General features: G+C 48.1%; 1 protein-coding gene across 5 annotated transcripts in view; it reads left to right on the top strand.

Moving 5' to 3' along the window:
* Window positions 1-21922, top strand: part of ASXL3 (ASXL transcriptional regulator 3) — a 115017-nt gene extending 93095 nt beyond the window's left edge. For all 5 annotated transcript variants that reach the window (XM_029069131.2, XM_029069132.1, XM_029069135.2 and 2 more), the window contains 4 exons: window positions 8046-8142; window positions 9789-9894; window positions 12512-14462; window positions 18151-21922. In XM_029069131.2, coding sequence (XP_028924964.1) covers window positions 8046-8142; window positions 9789-9894; window positions 12512-14462; window positions 18151-21819 — 5823 coding nt within the window. In that variant the 3' untranslated portion in view covers window positions 21820-21922. The remainder of the gene's footprint in view (window positions 1-8045; window positions 8143-9788; window positions 9895-12511; window positions 14463-18150) is intronic.
* Window positions 21923-25564: the final 3642 nt, after the last annotated feature.

Genomic DNA, 25564 nt, shown 5'->3' with positions numbered 1-25564 from the left:
AAATCATTTATACATGTATTTTTAAGTTTAACTCGCTCTTTACCTTCCTTGGGCATTTCTTTTCTACTAAGGGAAAGAATTTGTTTCCGTATTTACAAAAAAAGAAGAAAACAAAACACTTATAGCTTTGGTGTGTTTTGGGGTTTGAGGTTGGTGGTTTGGTTTTGCTTTACAAAAGGCTCTCAGTGAAGAAATTGAGAAAGCAATTATTAACAATCGTTTCCCCTTCTGGATGACAGAAGACAAAAATTATTCCAGATGTTCTCCATTAGCATGCACATATTAGCCTCTTTACTTAAAGCAGTTTTAATTCCTTCCATCTTCTGGGAGATCAGGTTAGAAGTATCACTTCTCATCAAGCCATGGCCGAAGTATTTTACCCTCTTTTTGAGGGAAGGTGGTTTTTAGGGTGCCGTTTGAGTTGGCCAAATACTCTTTTCCCCCTCTGGCAAAGCGGCTTGTAGGTGAGTCCAACTGCAACATTTTTCTTTGCCAATGGATATTTTTGTTTTTTCACTTTTCCCTCCTCCGTGCACTCTAGGAGGTCTTCCTTCCTGTGCTCTAATGCAGAATCTGACAAACCGTACTCAGGGTTACAGCTTGTGCTCCTGAAAAAGGACCTGAACCATGGGGGATGAGTAGATTGAGCCAACGAAACTCTGTGGTGGGAAAAGCCCGGCTTGTTTCGGTTGATGCCAGGCAAATTTAGGAGCAAGGCCAGACTGCCGGTCCCTGCGTTACCTTCCTCCTCCTGAGGTGGGTGGGGTGGAGGGGGATAGAAGGATGGGAAACTTCTTTCGTGAGGAGGCCCCAGGCTTGCATGGTCAGGGGAAAAGAGGGGAGAGCCACAGTAGGAGAAAGGAGAAGCAAGGAGCCGAAGGGCCCAGGCTGAGAAACTCTTTGGTGTGTCAGCCTTCTAGACTGTAAGCTTGTCATGGGCAGGGGATGTGTCCACCGACTATTCTGTTGAACTCTCCCAAGTGCTTAGTACAGTGCTCTGCACACAATAAGTGCTTAATAAATAAGATTGACTGATTTCTGTTGAAGCCAGAGAAGAGGCTTTTCCAACCTATTTCTGGAATTTGTTTCAGTGCCTGCCTGAGGAAAACTAATACTGCGAGCCATCATTTCATCAGTATAATGCAATCGAAGGCATAAGCTCTGACAACCTCATGGTGCAAGCTTTTGCAAGATTTTAAAAGTTTCAAAATTTTTCTTAGTGTATTTTCAGGCCTACTTTTTTCTTGTTGGTGTTAAATGCTTCTAAAACTCCGGGGTCCTATAAAAAAAAAAGTGTTCTGGGTTTGAAATATTTTGTTAATGATTCTCTATCTACTTGGCTGAGGAGCAGTTTACCGTTATGAATGATCATCTTTGTTATTTTTTGAAATGAATTAAAACCTCACCCTCCTACCCAACCTCACCAATCTCCTGCTACAACCCAGCCCACACACTTTGCTCCTCTAGCATCAACCTACTTGTGAAATCTCAATCTCATCTACCCCACTGCCCATCCCTTCCTGAAGTCTTCCCTTTAGCCTGGAACTCTCTCCTCCTACCCTCCTCAAAGCCCCATAGCACCCAAGTACATATCATCAGTGGTATTTACTGAGCATTTCCTACAGGCAGAGCACTGTACTAAGTACTTGGGAGAATACAAAACAACAGAGTTGGCAGACATGTTCCCTGCCCACATTGAGGTTATCATCTAATACTCTGTTGCCTCCCCTGTCTGTAACTTACTTTAATGTCGGCCTCCTTCATTCGTTTGTAAGTTCCTTGTGTGCAGGGATCATGAACGTTATTGAGTGTACTCTCCCAAGGACGTAGTACAGTGCCCTGTACACAGTAAGCCCTCAAATATCACTCATGCTGATAGATTTTTTTTTAATGTCAGAGCTTCATTCAAAGCAGTTTATGATAAGGGATATAATACGCTTTCCTTGTGGCTGTCTCCTGTTAGAGGGTGGAATGTCTTCTGTGAATTGAATAAAATCTACATAAGGAACAGGATTGTAGAGACTTTCTGGATTACTAGTAGATTTTCAGGAAATCTTTTACACATGCTTAGGAATGCCCAGCACAATGTAGGAAAAAGAGTAATTATTAAGAGAATAAATTGGGAAAGAATAGTTCACTTTGGTTTTGGGGGGAAAAAAATTAGTGACCCTCTATGTGCCAACACATCGACTCTTTGGCTATTCATTTTTGTTACTGAAGGTGATGTGTAGTAGAAATCAATAGTGTTAAATTTAAATATTTGAAAGAAAATTCCTATACCTTTAAGTTTCTCTTTACCAATATTTGACATTTCCATGTCCTGTTAAGGAAATGGTCAGTGAGGTATGAGATATCAACTCCTCTCCTAATCCCCCCTACACACCTAATTTAAAGGGAAAAATTTAATTTCAAAGGTTCTGATGTAACTTCAGAAGAGAGATGTTTGAGTTTAGAATTACCACCGCCTTTGTGCCTAACCAGACCGAAAGGAATTTAAAGCCCAGCAGAATAAAGTGTAAACCTTTCCAGAAATGTTTGTTGTTCCAGCTCATTAACACATTGTGTCTGTTGGACAGTGTTTCTTAAAGGCTGTAAAAATTAATAGTGTATTTAAAAACTGCTTTATTGGCGTGTTCCTCGTTGTCTAATTTAGCTCCAGTGTTTAATTGTGCTTTCTCTGAGGAGAGAAAATATGGAGCAAAATCTTTTAATTTACAAGAAGCTCCCCTTCCCAATCTCCCCCCCACCAAAAAAAAAGAAGCCATGAAGAGAAGACAGACAGCCTCCTTCTTTTCATTGAGGCACATCTCTTCAGAAAGGCCATGTATGTTCCATTGTTGGAATAGGCTGACCCCTTGGCTATCCTTGGAAATCTCCCAGAACACCCCAGGGTTCTTGACTCAGTTTACATGAGCATCCCATGGGAAAGTGTTCTTTCCACTAATGAGCTCAATAATGAGCACTTACTGTGTGCAGAGCGCTGGACTTAGAGCTTGGGAGAGTGCAATGTAATAAAACACACATTCCCTGCCCACAGTGAGTTTACAGACTAGAGGGAGGAGAGGATTTTCCACTGCTTAAATCAGCAGCAGCATTTATTGAGCACCTTCGGTAGAGCGCACCATATTCGGCACCTGGGTTCAGGTAAATTCGAGTGGGAATTCCCAGTTTAACCAGTAACCTGAGAAAATTTACCTGCGGCTCACAAAGATATTTGATTCTCCTTCATTTTTATAGTTAGTACAGTACTGTAGTAATAGCCATCTCCAGCACTTCTGTACGTATGTATGTCTTATCAACTGCTGAGTCAATTGTTGAGCTACTTTATTCTGACCTTTTGTACTGCCATGTGTTATATCCCTCGTCTTCATCCTTCTTCCACTTTGGTAAATACTCGGAGCCTCCCTGCTTTTTGCCTTAGAATATAAGCTCCTTGAGGGTAAGGAACTTGTTTCTTGCCTCCAGTGCGTTCTCCCAAGCACTGAATACCACTCAGAAACCACCAGATAAATATGATCCATCTCTCCCAATTCGAAGAGGGCATTGCGCTTCTCTGAACTGGGTTTCTCTGTGCTAGTACTGAGATTTCTCTCAACCTTTTTCTGAATAAATTAATGTCACATATCCTGTCTTGAGAGTTCCTGGTGCCCTGAAAGCATTTCTTTTGTTGTTACCCATCTCAGAACTCCAGCTGCTTCTCATGTGTTCGACTGAAGGGTAGCTGCCCAAGGGATTCAGTGTGAAGATTTGCCACAAATTATCCACGAGCAGACTATTGATTTCTGTTATGTTGTTCCCTATTTCTTTCTTGATGTAGCTTAAGACTGCCATTCTGACTACTGCTCGTCTTTGAGAGGGTTTTTATCGAACCTCCTCTTCCTTGATAATGTGTGTTCCCAACACTAGTGGTCACTTCAAAGGAAACCACTAAGTGCCCATATTTTGGTGACTGGTTTCTGCTTTCACAGACATTTGTGGGATCTTATTGTCTGCTCAAGAACAGGAGAAGCAGTGTTGCCCAGTGGATAGAGCACAGACCTGGGAGTCGGAAGGACCTGGGTTCTAATCCCAGCTCCACCTCTTGTCTGCCGTGTGACCTTGGGCTGGTCACTTCACTTCTCTGTGTGCCTCAGTTACCTCATCTGTAAAATGGGGATTAATACTTTGAGCCTCACGTGGGAGAGGGACTGTGTCCATCGTGATTAGCTTGCATCTACCCCAGCGCTTAGAACAGTTCCCGGCACATACTAAGTGTATAACAGAGCGGTGCCGGGGAGGGGTCCTGGAGGATTGCAAAGATGAAAATGAGCAAGTTGATCACAAACTATTAAAATAAATGAAGAGCATCTCTTCATTTCATAAGGCTTAATTAACAAGGTGCGTGGGCCTTTGCTTCCTTCCTTATATTTTTTGAATTCATTTCTTTAAAGCACATCTCTTTTCAGTTTTCAGGGTTCAAAATATTCCCTTCCTACTTTAAGATGGTTTTTTAGGTTAGCCCTATGAAAGTTGATCCAGTTTGAGTATCTGCTGAAAGCAAAGGGGAAGGTCAAAGACAGATGGAGAAACCAGGATGTCTTCAGCTGAAAGTTGAGAGTTGTTGGATAGAGGACTGGCCTGGGAGTCAGAAGGACCTGCATTCTAATCCCTCCTCTACCACTTGTCTGCTGTGTGACCTTGGGCAAGTCCCTTCACTTCTGTGGGCCTCAAGTATATCATCTGTCAAATGGGGATTAAGACTTTGAGCCCCTCATGGGACAGGGACTGTGTCCAACCTGATTTCCTTGTATGACTCCCAGCGCTCAGTACAATGCCTGGCACAAAGTAAGCGCTCAACAAATACCACCGTTGTTATTATTAAGGACACAGATAGGAAAGTCAAGAGTAAGATAGAAGGTGCTCTATTTTCCATTTTCAGATGAGCCTTAATAGCGCTCAGGAAGATTACAGATCCCTTAGCCTAAAATTCCCTTTTTAATCAAAGTGTAAAAACCTAAACTGCGATTTTCCCTTGGCTTCCCGTTACTGCTGCTCAGCTCTTTCCTCCCTCACAGAAATCGAGGACTCAGTTCTGGTCTGTAAGAGGTTTAGGCGGGAGCTTCCCACCAACATGCAGGCAACCTGGAGAGATAAGGCAATGAAGACCTAGCAGGTGCTGTCATCCTCAGCTAAGGAGCAATGTGTGACTTCCCCCTCCTTATTCCAAAGAGTCGGGCAGACAGTGGCGTATTTCCATGCCCAGAGCAGTTATTGAGATTGAAAGAAGGACCTGGCTTCTAATCTGGACTCCACCAGTTATTTGCTGTATGACCTTGGGCAAGTCACTTCACTTCTCTGTGCCTAAGCAGCATGGCTTAGCGGAAAGAGAACAGGCTTGGGAGTTAGAGGATGTGGGTTCTAATCCTGGCTCCGCCACTTGTCTGCTGTATGACCTTGGGCAAACCCATTAACTTCTCGGGGCCTCAGTTCCCTCATTGGTAAAGTGGGGACTAAGATTGGGAACCCCCACGTGGGACAACCTGATTACCTTGTATCTACCCCAGTGCTTAGAACAGTGCTTGGCACATAATAAGCGCTTAACAAATACCATCATTATTATTATTTTTTCTGTGCCTCAGTTACCACATCTGTAAAATGGGGATTGACTGAGATTCCCTGGTGGGACATGGACTGTGTCCAACCTGATTAACTTGTATCTACCCCAGTGCTTAGTACAGTGCCAGACACATAGTAAGCACTTAAATACCTTAAAAAAAAAAGGTGGGAGGTAACCACCATAACCATTCCCAAGATAAGAAGTAGAGTACTGAGGTCACCTGTTTTCCCCTTGTTGTAAGATCCTGTCTCGGGAATCCTTTGATTATACCTGGTGACAATGTAAGTAATAATTGTGGTATTTGCTAAGCTCTTACTAAGGGCTGAACACTGTATTGAGTACTAGGGAAGATTCTCGATATTCAGGTGGGGGTGCTGAGTCTAAAGCAGGAAGGAGAACAGGAATTGACTCTCCATTTTAGAGATGAGGTAACTGAGGCACAGACAAGTCAAGTGATTTGCCCAGGGTCACGTGGAAGACACGTGGCAGAGCCGGGAGTAGAACCCAGGTCCTCCGGCTCCCAGACCTGTGCTCTTCCCGTTTAGGCCTTGCTGTTTCTCAGTGTCTCTCCTGAAGACCATGAACTCCTTGTGGGCTAGGACCGTGTCTTCCAACTCTCTTGCTTTGTACTTTCCCAAGCATTTAGTGCAGTACTGTACATCCAGCATGTGCTCAATAAATACTGTTAATCATACTTGAGTTCATTTTTTGCTTTTAGCAATATATATTTTAACCAACCAAAATAAGCTTCCCTGGAATGATTGCTCATTACTCATCCTGTAAGATTTTACATATTATTCAGCATCAAGGGCGATGCACAACTAAATGTTGACATTGGATTCTGTTACCTAGCCATCACATTGTTTAGTGATGTGTTGCCAAACAAGGAAACGAAAAATGGAATCAAGTAGGCCAGGTCATTTGGGAAGAACCTGAGTTTGGCGGCAGTATGCATTAGCCTTCAGACCACTCTCATCACTATTTAAGGACCTCTGGGTACAGAGTCCTGTTTGCACTTGAACTGTCCAATTGTCCAACCTTCTCTTTTGTTGTGAGTCCTGGAGCCCTCACAAAAATCAGGTCCAGCTGCTTGAGAAGTTATATCAGGGTCACTCATGGGCTTCGCTCAACATAATTTGGCAAAGCAGCATGGCCTATTGGTTAGCACATAGGCCTGGCCATCAGAAGGACCTGGGCTCTAACCTGACTCCACCACTAATCTGCTGTGTGACTTGGGGCAAGTCACTTAACTTCTGTAAAATGGGGATTAGGAATGAGCTCCATGTGGAACATGGAGTGTGTCCAACCTGATTAGTCTGTGTCTACCCAGTATATCGTTTGGTGCCTGGCACATAGTAAGTGCTTAACAAATACCTTAAAAAAAAAAAAGGGCAGCATCACAGACTCTAAAGTCAGTCCACTAGCAGGGAAGCTGCGGCCCCTTCAACACAGCTTTGTGGTTAGCACATGCGAGGAGAATGGATGGCAGTAAGGTTATCCAAACAGCTACTGTGTAGTGAAGCTGTCTAGGGATGAATGAGGATAGAGGAAGTTATCCAAGGAGGCAGTGCAGCCAAACCTCAGATGATACGCCAGCACAGCTGAAAAGTAAGGAATCACAGTGACAATCATCAGTTAAGGCCATTCCCGCCCCCACTAATAGGTAAACTTCGTCATCAGCGACTCCATCTAGCACAATGGACAATATGGATGTATATTAGCACGTGGGCTCTGACCATTTCGTCTTCAAGCATCATAAGGCAATGTGGTCTATTGGAAAGAACTTGGGATTGAGAAGAGACACAAGTTCGAGTCTGGCCTGCTGAGTGATCTTGGGCAAGTCACTTAATCTCCCTGAGGCTCAGTTTCTGCATCTATAAAATGAACAAGAGAGAATCAGTGAGTCCTTGTCGGGACAGGGACTGTGTCGAATTGGATAACGTTATATCCCCTCCCCAACCAATGCTTAGCGCATAGGAAGCATTTAATACATCTCATATCTAAACTTCTGAGGTCAAGGTGATTGGGCAGAATTATTCAGTTTTCTATAAATGCCCAAGTTGCTGGTTTAAAAGAGGTTTGGGGTGGTTTTCTGGGTCCACCCGAAGAATTGTCAATAGAAATCCTTAGCTTTCCATATATCAGTAGGAGAAAATGAAAAAGGATGAAGATGAATGTCACTGATTGAACTGCATCAGTTTTACTCAGGTTGACAGCAGGAACACTGATGATAGTTAAAGACTGATTCTGGCTGTGACCACTTCATTTACATTTATGACCATAATGGAAATTCTCCTTGATTACTAGATGCTCATTTCTTTTGTAACTCAATCTTCTTCCCCTCTCTTCCTCTCGTCCCTTCCCATCTTACTTCTTTGTTCACCCTTACGTAATCTCTGTGTGAGCTCTGTCTGAAAATGTTTTGTGCTTCTACCGGCTTATTTTCTAGATGGGAAGTGATGGAGTTTTGCGCCTCAGTAATTCTGCTCTAAATAATGAGTTCTTTGCATATGCAGCACAAGGGTGGAAGCAGCGATTGGCCGAAGGTAAATTTCCACTTCTAATTTAAGCACCCATAATGCTCTGGGCCTCAACATTTTTCTGCTCTTGAGCTGCCTGCCTACTGGGGAGGCTAAGCTAGAAAGGGCTTAAAGGTTCCATAGCAACAAGATCCATTTTTAATTCTACGCAAAGGAAAATTGTCAAGTCATCACACACTGGCATCTTGGGGGTGGGGGGCGATCAGGTAAGCCCACCCTCACCCTATGCCTTTCCCACCTCCAGCCAATCTTCAAACAATTTCTCCCATCCCTGCAGCATTTAAAATATTCTCCCCCAATTCTTAAAGTTCCTGAGCATAAGGGCCCCCTGAATCATCATCATCATCAATGGTATTTATTGAGCGCTTACTTTCATTCAGTGGTACTTATTGGGCACTTACTGTGTGCAGAGCACTGTACCAAACACTTGGGAGAATACGCTCTAACAATAGATACATTTCCCCACCCGTGATAAGCTTACAGTCTAGAGAGTGTGCAGAGCACTGAACTAAACACTTGGGAGAGTACAGTTTAACAAAGTTGGTAGACATGTTCCCTGCCATCAGTTTACAGTCCATCTGGCCATCCCAACAGTGCCCCAAATCCTCTCCCCCCACCAACCCTGGCATTCCTTTTTAAAAAAATAAATGTTTCACTGCACCTTCCCAGGTTTGCAGCTTTCAGAATCACTGAAATCTGAATCACAGAATCACTGAAATCAGGGCAAACTGGTTCAAGAGAGGGAGGGAGGAACTGTGGGGGTGGGTGGGGATGGATTCAAGGGTGCAGAGAGGGGGTATGCATCGGGGACACGGGGGAAGGAAGGGAATGTGATAGAGTAGCCGGGGGAGAGGAGGGAAGGGGTGCACGGGAGAGGGTGTAGGCGTTGGCATGAGGGCAGATGGCAAGTAGGGACCAGGTGAGGTGGGTTTACCTGGTTGCCACTTGGCATGGCGGCTTGGGATGACAGTTATATTTCATTAGGTGGAAAAGTCCACGCTCTGGGTTACCTGGCCTCAATTCCTGTTGAAATTTCGCCATCGTTCTGGTTTTATCTCCCCCGAGTGTTCGGCCGAAACCAGAAAAACATATATAAGTGTCGATGTTCCTCTGCAATTCAGCCTTGTTACAAGCCACTGTTTTGAAATTTGGGAGTTTGGGTTGGGAGGGACCCTAAATTTTCGTGCCCGCCACTCAGGATGGAGAGGGGCTGAGTTGAGCTGGGTTGAATCCAAGAATTCCTGCCCACGCAGAGCTCTGCTTTACTCCCTCCTGAATGAAGGAACATCCGAGGATTGGTTTTAAACGGAAACACAACCTGCAGAAACGTTGTAAGTGTTCATTCATCTTTGAAAAGCAGCCTGAAAACTACTTTGGCATAAACATTTTAAGTGAGTTAAGTCAGCTTTTTTTGAAGTGTTTTTCCTTAGTTATTTCATCATTGTCAACCTCGCCTGAATGTCTGTTCCTAATTCTCAGCAATATGCCTTTGCGGCATCACACTGTGAATCTTTTGAAAATATTGTGCGTTTTAGCACTCTCACGTTAGCCCTGAATGAACTCTTCAGAACCCACAGATCCAACAGAGCTCTTTGCCGATTGCTGGAAGAAGGGACGACTTTTACTCAATATGTTTAGCGTTTGTTTTCTAGGTGAGTTTACCCCAGAAATGCAGTTGCGGATTAGGCAAGAGATTGAGAAGGAAAAGAAAACAGAACCTTGGAAAGAGAAATTCTTTGAAAGATTTTATGGAGAAAAGTAAGTATTTCAGGGAAAGAAACAAGAATTTTTTTTCATTTCTTAAAGGGGAATTGAAAGTATTGATCCTTAGCTTCACCTAACGTATCTGCTTGTTGGAAACTTAATAAACCCACAATAAAAGGCAGTAGTTTTAGAGTCAGAAACATCGGGTGCAACAGTAACAGGTATGTCTGTACCAGTACTAAGAATTCATTTACAGAGTAGCTTAACTTATCCACCGAAGGTTTATTTTAAGGTAGAAATGGCATATTAGAGCTTGCTTAGCATGGGCATCATTTCTACATTTTTCAACTTTTAGAGTGCCTTTGTCATCCAACTGTATTCATTACTGCCTTAGAGATGACTGGTTTCTAGCCCATTTTTGCACATTGGAATTAGCGTCTGTTAAAAACATAGAAGTAGCCACTGGCTCTTTTTTCCTGTTTCTTCAGGTATAAACTTTTTTTTTATAGTGTTTGTTAAGTGCTTACTCTGAGCTAGGCACCGTCCTAAGTGTCGGGTAGAGGCGAGATAATCAGGTTGGGCACATGGGGCTCACATTGGACTCACAATCTAAATCCCCCAATTTTATATATGAGGTAACTGAGGAACAGAGAAGCAGATTTTGGTGGTGGGTGTGAGGGCTTCTGATTCGTGTCTGAGTATTAGGACTGGCCCAGAGGCAGAACGCTCTCCTCTGGATTCACCCCACCCAAAAGACTCTTTGAGGGAGTGACTGGAAAGCGAGCGACTTACCTGAGGACCAATGCCCACTGGAGGTGAAGGCACTTGTGCTAAAGTCCCAGCATTCAGTGCCAAGTGAGGGAGCTTCCAGAGAGACCCTAGGGATTCTTCAGGAAAAGGAAAGACGCATGAACCACTAAACAGAATTGATTACCTAGCTTTCTGAGAGATTAAAAGGTCCAGAGCAGGAATATGCCAAATTTGTACTTTGCATCACCGAAACATCAGTGAAGGCTCAGATCCCCCCGTCTGAATATGTCAGTGGTTACAATTTGACCTATGTTCAGCAGGAACTTCAGTTTAACTGGCCTGAGAAGCAGCATGGTGTAGTGGATAGAGCAAAGGCCTGGGAGTCACTCATTCGTTCATTCAGTCACATTTATTCAGCCTAACTGTGTGCAGAGCACCATACTAAGCGCTTAGAAAGTACAATTCAGCAACAGAGAGAGAGAGTCCCTGCCCACAATGGGCTTGCAGTCTAGAAGCAGGGAGACAGACATCAAAACAAGTCAGAAGGTCATGGGTTCTATTCCCAGCTCCACCACTTGTCTGGTGTGTGACCTTGGGCAAGTCACTTCACTTTTCTGGGCCTCAGTTACCTCATTTGTAAATTGGGGATTGAGACCGTGAGCCCCACGTGGGGCGGGACCGTGTCCAACCCAATTTGCTTGTATCCATCCCAGCGCTTAATACAGTACCCGGCACATAGTAAGTGCTTAACAAATACCATAATTATGATTATTATTCCCTAGACTCTGACAGCCACCTGCCAGACAAGATTCCCAAGACTATTTTTCCACCTGCATTGTAACCTAATAGTTTTTCTCCTGTCGTCCCTCACCCTCTTTCCTCCTTTCTTACATCGCTCATCTGCTGTGGCCTTCTCTGTCTCCCCATCCCATTTCTAGCCGTGCAGCTCCATTACCCCGTTGTGTTACTGAAGGATTGTTGAGAATTCACTGACCACCGCAGTAGCTTTCATTTTGTCTTGAGACCTACATTTCCGTTTGTGTTTTCATTTTACCTCCAGCTGCCACTAAGGAGGCAACACTCAATAGCTTTTATTGATCCAGTGACTCTTGCTCAGTTGGCTTGGCATTCAAACTGGTATTGGGCCCGAACAGGTCATTAGATCTCTGCCCTCCTGCGAGCATCTTCTTTAGGTTTTCAATAATTCAGTTATTCAGTAGGACGGAGTGCCTTCGAGGTGCAGAGCACTGTAGTAGGTGCTGGGGGAGAGAATACCATAGGGATAAAAGAGATGGCTCTGCCATCAGAGTTTCAGGGAGTGTGTCGGCTCTGTTGTTGGATTGTACCCTCCCAAGCACTTAATAAAGTGCTCTGTGCACCGTAAGTGCTCAATAAATACAAATGACTGACTGGTCTTCTATCAAACACGAGTATCTGCAGCACCTACGTTGCTATTATTCCATCTCTGTCAAGATCATAACCGGGCCCTCTATCCCAGGCCGTGTCACTGAAGTTTAGTTGATCGGGACCTGGCCACTTCTCTAGAGGGAAAAGAGTTTCAAATCCTCTCTTCCAGATAAGGGCAAGCTTAGGAATGTATGACCTTCCTGTCACTATGGGACTGAAGGTCTTTTGAAACTTCCATTAGTGTTTAAGTGGATGATAGTTTCTGGTGAAAATGTCTGTCAGAAATGAGGTTTTTGTGATCTGTGTTGGTCGTAAGGATCTAACCAAGGGAAGAACTGGGTCATTGTGAACTAGGCCAAAATGAACCACATATGTTCCCCTGCTAGCAAATAGGAAACAAGTGTGATAAGGTCTGTTTTAACAGATGTGTGAAACAGGGAATCTGAGACAATCAAAAGAACTCATTTAACCTTCTGATTGGGTGGTTACTTGATTTGTGTCTTTTTTGGTTTAGGTCGGGAATGTCAAGGGAGGAATCGATGAAGCTCACCTCAGGAGAGAACAAGGAGGGAGAGGAGAGTAACTCGGCACGTGGTTCTTCCTGTTTGCCTGACCCGTCTACACCGTCACCCTTTGAAGAACAACAGTCAAAAAACACGCAAAGCCCACCTTTGCCGGAGACCAATTTCAGCGAATCCCTCTGCCACATGGAGCAGGCCCCCGCTAAGGATGCGATGGCTGAATCGGAGCCAGAGGATATACTAATTCCTGAGGAATCCGTCATTCAGGAGGAAATTGCAGAAGAGGTGGAGACCAGTATCTGTGAGTGCCAGGTTGAAGATCATAAGCCAGAACCTGAATTTTCTAAGGAATCCGTGAGCCCGGCTCCTCAGAAGGAAGAAACAGAAGCCGTGCCACGCACCGATAAGGCGGAGCCCTGTGTCACGATGAATGATGTCCTGGCTACCTTGCCTCATGTTGAAATTAAGGTGGAAGAGAAATCGGAATCCCCTCAGGAAGAAATGTCAGTTGTTATTGATCAACTGGATGACTGTGAATCTCCCGCACCTTCTGTTTCCTCTGCAAATTCTGCCAGCGATACAGCCGAGAAGGAGCCAGAAACTGCCACGGAGACCAGCGCCGCCGACACACAAAGGGCGGCCTCGGCTCAGGAAGGTGTCTTCCCAAGTGAAGGCGGGGCTGTGGATATGGAGCTGCAGAGCGATCCCGATGAAAACGCCTGTGTCTCTGAAACCTCCTTCTCCTCTGAGAGCCCCGAGGGACCGTGTGCCAGCCTCACGTCCCCTGGAGGGGAAACGCAGACTCCGTCGGAAGAGCCGTGTACGCCCACCTCCCTCGAAGCAGCTTTCTGTTCCGAAGTGTCCAGCACTGAACACGCCGAAACCGAGAGCCACCGAAAGCCTTCTGACGAAAGCCTCCGGTCCTCTTTACTGGTGGAGATATCTCCGATGTCCACCTCTCCCGGAGCTTCGGAAGCGTCCCTCGTGTCCAGCTTACCCTTGACGGCCGAAGCCTCGCCCGTGTCCAATTTACCTTTGACGTCAGAGACCTCGCCGATGTCTGATCTGCCATCGACGTCGGAGACCTCATCCGTGTCCTCGGTCCTTCTGACTTCCGAGACGTCGCTCGTCACCAGCTTACCTCCCCCTTCTGAGGCTTCGACCATTTCTGACTCCCCCAAGAGCGAAAGACTCACACATCTGCAGAGGAAGTCCCCGTCCATGCCTGAAGAATCGCTCTCCCCGCTGAAGGACGAGCCCTCTTCGCCTTCCAAGAGTCAGGGAGAGAGCCAGGCCTCGCAGCCAAAGAAGGTTCAGAGTACACCCGAGGTGATACTAGGCTCGGGGACCTTTGCCTCCGGAGCCCCAGCATCCGAGGACCCCCCGGTCAGAAGCCTCCAACCCCAGCTGGGTAGGCCCCAGGCAGAAACCGAGAAACCGTGTGCCGCTTCTGTTCCAGAAGTCCCGGCTCCAGATTTGATCAAGGTTAAGAATCACAGTGCCCAGCAAAGGGCCGAGAGGAAAGGCGCGCCCTCCCCACCACAAGGGTCCAGCCCTTCGGAAGGGACGGCTGCCAGGACCGCTGAGCCTCTCCCAGCCAAGACCCACGACAAGCAATATACCTCACCGCCAGACAAATCTCCCTTCTCCGAGGGGTCCCGAACTAAGGCCCACAAGCAAGGGAGCGCCCAGCACCGGTCGGAGAGTTCGCATTCTTCCAAGCCGTCAGAAGCCGCCAAGTCCCCCGACGGGCTCAGGCCCGAAAGCAGGGAGCCGGAGATCTCCAAGAGGAAGACTGCCGAGCAGCACGGCTTCGGCACTTGCAAGGAGAAGAGGGCCCGGATAGAAGATGATCATCGCCCGGCCCGTGGGGCTTCGTCCTCCGCCGCTCCACCCGAGAAAGAGCAGCCTCCAAGGGAGGAGCCCAGAGTTCCTCCTCTCAAGGTATGGCACCGGGCGATCGGAGGGTCAGAGGCCCTGTAGGCTGACTGTTTCTTAGCACCTGTCGGGGCTTTTCTTTTCTTTTCTGGGCACTTGCTTCTACCTGCATGTTTTTGGGGTGGGCACCTGCCTGTATATCGCTGATTTTAGAGAAGTGGGTGGGGAAGCAGGAGGTCACTAACTTGAGCTGAGTCAAACACCTTTCTTCTCTCTGCCCTGGATCCTTCATCTTGAGGACAAAGCAGTCCAGTGGCAATGGGGTGTTTCTCTCAGGTTGCTCCGGTGCCTCAACTCAGGTTTAAGGCCTCACGTACTCATTCAGTGGTATTTACTGAACACCTACTGTGTGCAAAGCACCGTACTAAAACGATACAGAATATAGGAGAATATAGGCCTAAGAGCAGGGATTTTATTAAAATAAATATAAGCTCTGCATGAGAAAGTCACAGAAGTAGACTGTTTTAAAGAGCATTTTTTTCTTTTAATCAAGTAACCTACTCACTCTGTGTTTACACTTGGTGTTAGTATCATTATTATTATCATTATGTGTCAAGCACTGTTCCAGGTGCAGGGGTAGCTATGGCATAATCAGGTTGGACACAGTCCCTGTCCCACATGGAGCTCACAGCCTAAACAGGAAGGAGAACACTTATTGATTTCCCCGTTTTACAGATCAGGAAACTGAGACACAGAGGAATGAAGTGACTTGCCCAAAGTCGCACAACAGACAAATAGTCTAGCCAGGTTGAGGACATAGGTCCTCTGACTCCTAGGCCTGGGCTCTTTCCACTAGCCCACACTGTTCCTCATTTTCCTGCCAAGACCCCCTGCAGTGTACAACAAAGCATTGTAGTCATGAGAAGCAGCATGGGGCAGAGGATAGAGCACGGGCCTGGGAGTCAGAGGGTCACCTGTTCTAATCCTGGCTCCACCACTTGTCTTCTCTGTGACTTTGGGCAAGTCACTTCACCTCTCTGTGCCTCATTACCCTATCTGCAAAATGAGGATCGAGACTGTGAAGCCCACGTGGGACAGGGACCGTTCCAAATCTAGTTGCTTGTATCTACCCCAGCACTTAGTACAGTGCCCGGCACGTAGTAAGAGCTTAACAAATACCATAATTATTAATTATTATTATTGTTGCCTTCGGGGAAACCGCAGTTGAGAATTTGAGTGACTTGTGCCCAAGTCCCGAGCGGAGTCAGGAATAAAATTCCAAGTCTGAAGATCGGCATTTGCAGAGTAATCCTGAGGAGTAGCGCTATGCAAAAGCTTACTTTTCTGCAGCTTCTGCTTCAGAGCCCTTTTTTATTAGTGGTGCTTGTTAAGTGCTTACTCTGTGCCAGGCACTGAACTAAGCAGTGGGGCGGATACAAGCTAATCAGGTTGAACACTGTCCCTGTCCCAAATGAGGCTCATAGTCTCAATCCCCATTTTATAGATGAGGTAACTGAGGCACAGAGATGTTGAGTCACTTGCCCAAGGTCACACAACAGATAAGCAGAGGATCTGGGATTAGAACCCAGGTCCGTGCTGTATCCACTAGGCCACGCTGCTTCTCTGTTGGAGCTTGTGCTTATCTTACACTCCCAGGATCCGATACAGTTGGCTTCCAGACTGCTAGCTTCTCAGTTTTCCTCCACTGTCAAAGTCTTCTATTTGTAATTGCAGTCCAGGCGGCACTACAGTGAAGTTCCTGGCCAATAGAATAAGAGCACCTCACAAATAGACAGTAAATGGGATCAGGGCTCCTTGATGTAATGATTAAATTCACATGGTTACGCTCATGCTTGCTGCAAATAGCACAGAAAATGAATATCTTATTGACATTCCAGATCCTATCTAGTGGTCATTCATGTAGCAGATGTATTTCTAGAAAATATATATTCTTATCGAGTAAACACATAGAAGTAAAAGTGCTATTTTTAGATGGTGCTAGTGAGCAGAGAAGATTGTTTAGCTTATTTTAATTTGTTAAATTCAAGATCCATTTAATGGAAAATATATATGGAGAACAAAGCCTCACATTGAACACATGGTACACATATATATTCAGCCAGAGCAAACGCAAAATATGAAGCCAAAATTAAAACTGGACACATGATACACATGCACACATGCATACATACATGTATGTGGGTACCATGTGTCCAGTTTTAATTTTGGTTTCATGTTTTGTGTGTGCTCAAGCTGAATCCTTTTCAAGGATTTCATCCAACTTAAGAGGCAGCAACATAAAACATCCAGTTGTGTAGTTGGCCCATTCATTTTTTCAAGTTGAAGTCTCAGAAAACTTTGGGCTCTTGTGTAACTTCTTCAATCACTGTCCACCATCCACTGAACTAGCAAGTCCTCTGACACTAGGCAGAGTCCTGACTCCCTAAACAAGTGGTTCTGCAACTTTTTATTAGCTAGTATTTTGGGGACACCTCTCCTTCTCCCCCCACCAATGAGCTATCTCCTGCTCAGAAGATACCCGAACATAGGGCCCCATCCTCTAGGAGTGTAATTTGTGAGGTGTCATGCGAGACACTTCACCCGTATTTCAACAGAACTCACACATGCATCTATGCAGCATTCTGGAGAATGAATTTGGGCCTCTGATTCCTGATTCTCTTTTGTCTGGGTTCATTTTCCATTTTTTTCCCCAATTTAATAGACCCAAAAGGGATAGATTGGGTGGGATCAAATTCCCCAACCAATCTATTCGATGGGGAAAGTTTCAGGTATTAGGATTGGAGGAGTTTCTTAAATAAGGGAAAAGGCATGACTTGTATGGTGTCTCCTTGAATTTGAATCCTCTGCGTGGGGAAGAAACGAAACAGAAGTGAGGAGGATCAAGTGGGGAGGACTCGGTTTGTTTTTTTTTTTAAAATCTTCCCCTGACCCACAGAAAACCGAAAGGGTAAGGTACGACAGTGCACCGGCTTTGTAGGCTCAGAAGTAGGCTCGGGGCTTTCCGAAGCACCTCTAATTGAAGTGACTTTAGTACCATCTCCCGGCATTGTTTCCTTATGGGAAGTGGTCCTGTCTGTTTCTAAGGTTGCCCCGGCAGCTGGAGGTGTTGATTTCCTGCCATTAGAGCACCCTTTCTGATGGCAATCCAGGGTAAACTATGTGAAGCAGAGGCAAAAAGGAGGCAGTCTGTTTTAATCTTCGGTGTCCAGAGGCCCTAGAAGCTAGGAAGTGGTAGCCTAGGAGGAGGTGGAGTGTGCACTTCTGCCAGCTAGTGGTCAAATGTAGGGCTTCTCAGTGCTGTCCTCTGAGTAGGTAATGTTGTTACCGATTCTAAAGCACCCCGGGTTGAAGGTCAGCTCAATGCCTTTAAGGAGTGTACTCTCCCATTTATCTCCAGGTATTAAGGGGGACGCGGGCTTCTTCGTTCCCCAGCGAACGCAGCTTTCTGGGTTTCCTGGGTCGATTCAAAACAGAGGAGGGAAGAACCCGTAATGGGTGTTTGGGCAGTGGGGCGGATCTCCCTCATTCGTGTAATCTGGCCAAATCAGCCTCCGGTTTCAAGCAAGGTGGCCGGGTCTGTACGGAGATTTGCACCGTCTATCCGTCCTTGTCGAGAGGGGAGAGTCGGGGGTTAATCGTGGTGGCTTTCCCCTCAATGGGCCAGAAAAGGACCCTCTACGTTTTGTGCGATGGGTGCTTCGAATGACTCATCCCCCTTTCCTCCTCCTTCCAGATCCAGCTTTCTAAAGTCGGGCCGCCTTTTATTATCAAGAGTCAGCCGGTCGCCAAGCCAGAGTCGAGGGCGTCCTCCGGCGCGACCGTGAGCGGAGGGAGGAACACCGGGGCCAGGACCCTCGCTGACATCAAGGCGAGAGCTCAACAGGCGAGAGCTCAGAGAGAAGCCGCCGCCGCCGCCGCCGTGGCCGCCGCCGCCAGCATAGTCTCTGGTGCCATGGGGAGCCCCGGGGAAGGTGGCAAGACGAGAACTCTAGCGCATATCAAAGAGCAGACCAAGGCCAAGCTCTTTGCGAAGCATCAAGCCAGAGCCCACTTAATCCAGGTCAGTAAAGAAGCCAAGTTGCCCCAGCTCAACACCAAGGAGGGTCCCCCGGCTTTAGAAGTCTCAGCGTCTCCCGACACGAAGATCGAGGGTTCAACCGGTGTCATCATCATCAATCCGAACTGCAGGTCTCCTAGCAACAAGGCTGCTCCCACTCTATTGCAGCAGTCACTGGGTGCCGCGAAACTCCAGGAGAGCGCGACCGACCTCTCTGCGCAGAGTCCTGAGGAAGATATACCTGCGTTGCATCTGTCTGAGAAAATCCTTGCATCTACCTCTTCGGAAAATAGTGGCGTGCCCCTGCTTTTTAATAAAAATTCCGTCCCCATGTCTGTCTGCAGCACTGCTCTGTCGGGAGCGATTAAAGAACATCCCTTTGCAAGTGTCGTTGATAAATCCTCCGTTTTAATGTCCGTCGATGGCGCCAACGCCACGGTTTCCGCCTGTAGCCTGAGCATGCTAAAATCCATCCAGGGCACGGACCCCGTGGGCCGAGCCATTGTACCAAAATGTATCGATAACACTACTGTTCCTGCCTCAGTAGAGGCCTCGGTCTTATCCGGCTCCATCGATGATCCAAGGTTGCCGATATCGAGCGGCAGTGCTAATACCTTAGTCTCCAGCCAATACACCACTGTGCCAACTCACCTCCCCGCTAGCTCGGTCTTAATTCCCCCAGTGGGAGCCAACCACAGATTTTCTTCGGATAAGCTAGTCCCGCCAGGCCGCGAGGAGCCAGCGCCCGTGTCCCTGAGCGCTGCTGGGAGAGCAGCTTTGAGCTGCGGCAAGGCGGCTGTAGTCCTGGATCCCTTGGCCACCCGCTCCTCCCTCGCGATGTTTCCAGGAAACGTGTCGACGGTGGGCCCTTACGACAGCCCGGCCAAGTTGAGCGCTGAAAGCCTAGATAAGAGTTCCGGGCTTCGAGGCAGGACGGACCTCCCCGGCAAACCTCAGGGACCCGGGGGCTACCCGCCGGCGGCCGCCAACAGATCCATCCCCTGCAAAGTCATCGTCGACCACAGCACGACGCTGGGCTCGGGGCTGCCCCTGGCAGTTGGCGTCGAGGGCACGGAGGCTGGCGTGGACCCGCAGAGCAGGCCCGGGAGGACGGACGCCGCCTTGGCGAGCGCGGCCTGCCCTCAAGTGTCTGTGATAAGCCGGCCAGAGCCGGCGGCCAGGGAGGGCGCGGAGCCCGGCTCGGGCTTCGTCACTGCCGCCGTCAAGATGGACGGCCAGACCCTGCAGGCCGCCTGCCCCAACCTCCGAGAATCGGCCCTCGCTCCTCCGGATCAGTTGGGCGAGGGGGCCGTCCCCTCGAGCCACGGCTTCGCAGAGCTGCCGCGCTGTCCCGCTTCCTTCAAGAGCGAGGCGGACGTCGCGTGCAGCAGTCAGTACCCCGCGGGTCACCGCATCTGCTGGGGCGACGAGCAGGCACGGGGCCCAGTCGCTCCCGGGGCCGGCCACCTTAGTGCGCCGCAGCATAAGGAGTTCTCGGAGCCCTCCTGCCTGAAAGCGCTCCAGGCCGAGCATCCGGGTTACCCCCGTGGGGCAGAGCTCCACCCCAGGAATCTGGCCCCCGGGCTGGCCCTGCCCATAAAATCGGAAAGCTACGAAGCCGACAAGTGCTTCCGGATGGACACCGGCGACTTCCCCGGGGCCGAGACGGGCCTCCCGGCCCCGGAGGTAGCCCCGGGGCCCCAGACGACCCATACGTCCAAGACCCCGGCCCCCAGCTCCTTGGAGGAGACGCTGTCGCTGGTTCCGGAAACCCTGAACCGGGTCGCGGGGGCCGGGAGCTCTAGCTGCCGCCTGTCCTCCGTCGAGGCCAACAACCCTCTGGTGACTCAGTTGCTGCAAGGCAACCTGCCCTTGGAGAAGGTGCTGCCCCAGCCCCGCTCGGGCGCCAAACTGGAAATCAACCGGCTGCCCTTGCCGCCGCCCCCGCCCGCCGCGTGCAAGGCGGGGCCGGACAGGAACGCGCTGGATCTGCCTTCCGGCTCCCCCAATCCAGACGGCAAGGGCTACCTGCCGGGGACCCTCCTGCCCCTGCAAATCAGAAAGCGAGAGAGTCACCCCAAGAAGAGGATGGCCAGGACCGTCGGGGAGCCGCACCTTCAGGTCAAGTGCGAGCCGGGGAAGCTGCTGATGGACGCGGACCTTCAGGGGGCTCCCTGCGTCGGCGGCTCCGGCCTGAATCCCCTGGCCCACGGGCCACCCTTCAAGCAGGAGTGGCTGGGCAGGCAGGCCCTCCAGAGCCGAGCGGCCCCCGGCCCCGAGGTCAAGCAGCAGAAGAGGCCCCTCCCCTCGTGCAGCTTCCAGCAGAACTTGTTTCCGGTGGACAAGAACGGCGGCTTCCACCCGGAGGCCGGGACCCCGCACAGGCCGCCGCCGCAGTTCTACCAGATCCCCGTGGCCGCCAGGGGCCCCATGCCTCCGGTGTCGCTGCTGCAGGCGACTTCCAAGGGCCCACCTGGCTGCAATGCCTTTGCCTACGGCCGACACCTAGAACAGAAAGGCTTGGGGGAGGTCAGCGTATCGACAGCGGCTCACCAGCTGCGACTGGCTAGCGTCCTGTCGCCCAATATTCAGATTAAGGAAGGCGACGACCTGTCCGGGGCGCCCCACGCTCTGCAGAATAAATCTCTGCACCCTCCCCCTCCGCCGCCGCCGCCTCCGCCGCCTCCTCTACCTCTACCGCCACCTCATCCCAGTTCGGAAGTCCCGTCCGATCCGAAACCGTCCCCGGTTACCATGGAAACCACTAAAAGACTCAGTTGGCCTCCACCCGCCAGCATATGTAGCAATATCAAATCGGAACCCCTTTCGTTTGAGGAAGGTCTTAGCAGCAGCTGTGAACTGGGCATGAAGCAAGTTTCCTACGACCAGAATGAAGTGAAAGAACAGTTGAAAGCGTTTGCGTTAAAAAATGCCGACTTCTCTTCCTATTTACTCTCTGAGCCACAGAAGCCTTTCACCCAGCTAGCTGCTCAGAAAATCCAGGTGGTGCAGCACCAGCACCAGCAGCAGCAGCAGCAGCAACAACTGTGTGGGAATTATCCGACGATACACTTTGGTAGCACAAGCTTCAAGAGGGCAGCTTCTGCCATTGAGAAATCCATCGGAATGCTGGGAAGCGGCTCCGGCAGCTCCACGAGCCTGTCTGGTCAGAACGCTCAGATTCCGGTTCAGAACTTTGCCGACAGCAGCAACGCAGACGAACTGGAACTGAAATGCTCTTGCAGGCTGAAAGCCATGATCGTGTGCAAAGGCTGCGGGGCCTTCTGCCACGATGACTGCATAGGCCCCTCAAAACTGTGTGTAGCTTGCTTGGTTGTCCGATAGGAGCCGAATCAACGATGCAGTATCCCTTTTCAGCATGGAAGAGCCAAACAAAAACCCTTAAGTAACTGTAGTGCTTTTCATCCGTCTAATTTATTTTATTTTATTTTGGTGACTCTTCTTTTTTTTTCTCTTAGGTTCGCTTCTTTCTGTTCAGTTACTTTTTCTTGCCTGACATTCCTTGGAAAGGACGTAACCCACCGGGATGGCTTAAGGGCACTTTTGTCTGCTTTCTGGCCTTGATAAAAAAAAAAATAGATTATTTAAAAGCCTCATTCCCCGCTTTGACAGCAGTCTGCCTGTGTGTAGCAGAGCACCACCTGTGTGTTTTTCGGTCTAGGTGAGACATGCTCTTGAGATAAAGTAGCCAAAGGGACAGAGTCATTTGATTTCGAGAAACGGCAAATGCTGAATTTAAGGAGGGAATGACAAAAGCAATTTACGGCTGTTTGCTACAAATCGGCCACTCCAACAGCTAAATTGGCCTGTGCTTTCGCTAATTATTTTCTTCGACCTGCCTTTACCATCCTTGAGTGGCTTATATTCAGTCACACAGAGTAAAGGGAGTCCGATGTCTAGGTGTGATTTGTGAGTTGTTTGTTCATTCCTCTAAACAGAGCATTAGGAAGGTAAGATTTTAATGAAGCCAGCTGTTTTTATGCACTTCCCCCCTCCTCCTCTACTCCTCCCCTTCTACTCCCACCCCACCCTCCGCCCCGCCAACCCCCGCCCCGCAAAGACTATTGCTTGTGAATGAGGTGGAATCGTTGTGCCTGCTCTGGAATCTGCATAGCTCTACCAGAGTGGTGAAGGTAAGTTGCCACCCTAAATACTTCTGGCGACAGGACCACCGTAGACTTCTAACAAAGTGGTTCTGGTCCCGTGGCCCCCAAGTCGACTTAGAATAGTTATTGATGATCCCACTGAAAGGTGTGGCTAATGGACAGCTTTAAAAATGTCTTATGGTGATTTACCCTCTGTCTAACTATTTGATGCTGAATTTTTAAGTCTATTTAAAAATGTTTTTTGGTAATGCATGCTCTCCCCCCACCCTTTTTTTTGTTTGTTTTTGCTTTTGTTTTTGTTCTCAAAGTAATTCAGGACCTGCCAGGTATCTGGGAGAGTGGGAGTGCTTTTTAAAAAGGGATACTGCATCTTTTAAATCATCTTACATGTTTATCCAGTACTGTATATGCGTTGAGGATTCTAGCTGCATTCCAGACACATTGGCCACTGTGTCATCAGTGGAAAACAGTTGTAATTTGGGGGGCCCAATTTGTGGAAACAAGCACATGAGGTGTGTGCAAGAGATGGGAAGAAAGGAAGACCTATCCAGTTACTCCAGATGGAAGAGCACAACATTTGGAGTGCCAGTTGCCCACATTCTTCTGATTTGGGGCTAAGGCCACCACAGTAATTCCCCAAAATCTGGTAGGAATGGTCGTTTAGAGGTAGGTAAGGACCACCGTATATTCTCCCAAGGGGCCTTCTGAACCAGTGTAAACTCCACACCGTTCCCTCAGCCACTGTCTTAACCGTGACCGGGAATGAGTGGAAATTACATTCCTGCACTAAAAATTGGTGATGAAACAAAGTTCTACGGTGGATGTTTTTCCATTCTGTTGTCGTGTTGCCATTTTTTTTGGGCATCCAGCCATTTTTTTAAGCAACAGTTGCCAGTACAAAGAGGTACCTTCTCTTTACAAAAGGCCTCCTTTGTGGAAGCGTGGGAGCTTTTCAAGACTTTCACTGCTGTCTTAGAAAGTCAAATTCGACACTGCCCACTTAGGACAGTGGCTTTACTGGCCGTTCATTCGGGAGGAGCCAACTCTTAATGGCAACTGTGCTTGAATACCAGCTTGTATATTTGAAGGGATCTTTTCATTTTGGTGCCCTATTTAGTTTCTCCATAATTCCCTGGTGAAGTTAACAAAGTCATATCAGGCTAGTGTGTCTTATCTCAATCCTTCCCAATCACCCCACCCCAAACCCCATTCCCTCAGGAGATAAAAATAACCCATTGATTTCCCAGTGTCAGACTCATTGACCACACTGTGTGGGTGTCAGTTTCTGTTTGCACCAGCAGCTTGAAAAATACTGTAGCAGCGACTGGCACAGGGTTGAAAGAAATTCCAGCCCATGAAACATTTGCACTTGGCATGCAAGGTATGAATGTGGTTAATGTGAGACCCTAAAATCATTCTTATCAGATCAGTCACTTTTCTATCAACCTGGCAAGCTGTTTACTGGGGGTAAGGGTGTGTGTCCGCTAATGTTTGAACCCAGAGGTGGCTTTTTGTGCGGCTGAGCAAAGATAGTCCGTTGATGGTTTCGGGGGGCGTTGATGGTCTTGTCTTAGCCCCAGTTGACATTTTCCTGTTCAAAATCAGTTCTGGCTTGTCACTGCCTGTTCTGATTTTGCCCTCATTTTGGTTTCCAATGTTTAGGCAGTCGGTATTTCCGCAAAACGATATCCCCACGCCGGCGGTTAGAGGGAAACGGCGTGACCGTGCCAGCGTCAGCGGGCATCCATTTAATTTATATGCAAAAGCCAGCTGGTGCGCTTCGGGCTCGTGTGTCTCCAGTGGCCCCTTTGCCCGGGCTAGTGCCTAAGTAAGCTCCTTGTGGGCAGGGGTCACGTCTACCAACTCTGTTGTTCTGTCCCAAGCAGTTAGTACGGTCCTCTGCCCACAGTAAGTGCTCAAGAAGACCACTGATTGATAGGTGTGCAGACGTTACTTTTGGGCGTGTTGGATGTGCCACCTCTGTTGTGTGCCGTGTCGGATATCATTGACCTGAATATCTCCCCCACGGGAATTATTTGCACGTTTACGTTTTTTTTTTTTTCCTGGAGAGCCTCAAACCTATTTCCCTAAGTAGCACTTTTGGAGCAGAGGAGGGGAAGAAAGCCTTGCTACCCCTGACCTCTATTTTGATGGCGGGTGGAAGACAGGCTAACGAAGGTGTTACCGGGTAGAATTTGTTTTCGAAATGAAACTGGCTTTCTTTCCCGTCATGGAAATTACATAAAGGTCCGCAGTGATGAGAGCTCCCTATTTGTGTAGGGTTTACCTGCTGAGGTGTCCAGTACCTGCAGAAATAAATGAGCTTGAAGGAAACGAGCCCCAAGGTCAAACCATTAAGCAAAATATCCCCATGTGTTCTCCAGCATCTCGGAATGAGAGAGGGTGTCGTGTGTGGTCGGGGCGAGCTATGGAATGTTCTGTTGTTTTCAGGGCCATGGAATTTCTTGCTCAGTTCAAAAATGAAAAATTTGGTGCTTTATAATGCAGTCGGGAGTAAGATTACTTTATGCTGCAGCCCAATTCCCCTTATACAAACACACGCACAATTTCAGAAAAGTTATTGTAGCCTCTGGTTTAACAGTTCCTTGAAGGTGAGGTGAAGAAGCAGGGTATAAACGTTCAGGTTTCGAGATCAGAAATGCCACCGCCTCCCTGGTTTTGGGCCCGGGACCCTCGTGGCTGCCCAGTGGGGTTGATCTTGAAGGTCCAAACATTCGGAGACGTGGAGGGGCAGTGATGCCACCCTAGTCCTCTAGGTTTCCCAGGAATACCGTGGAGAGTTAGAGACAGTGCTTGGCCGGCTAACGTGGGCCTAAAATGTTTCTGAATCTCCCACTCCTGTGGTCTTCAGTCCCCACGCTTCATCACTGTCAAACGGAGAAAAAGCATTTTTTTAGTCTAATTTAAAGGAGCTGCTTTTTTTATAGCACATACTATTTCGC

This window comes from Ornithorhynchus anatinus, chromosome 7 (assembly GCF_004115215.2).
Source record: "Ornithorhynchus anatinus isolate Pmale09 chromosome 7, mOrnAna1.pri.v4, whole genome shotgun sequence".
In the NCBI taxonomy this organism is placed as follows: domain Eukaryota; kingdom Metazoa; phylum Chordata; class Mammalia; order Monotremata; family Ornithorhynchidae; genus Ornithorhynchus; species Ornithorhynchus anatinus.
Note: the sequence above shows the minus strand (reverse complement) of the source record. Positions and strands in the feature narration are given on the sequence as shown.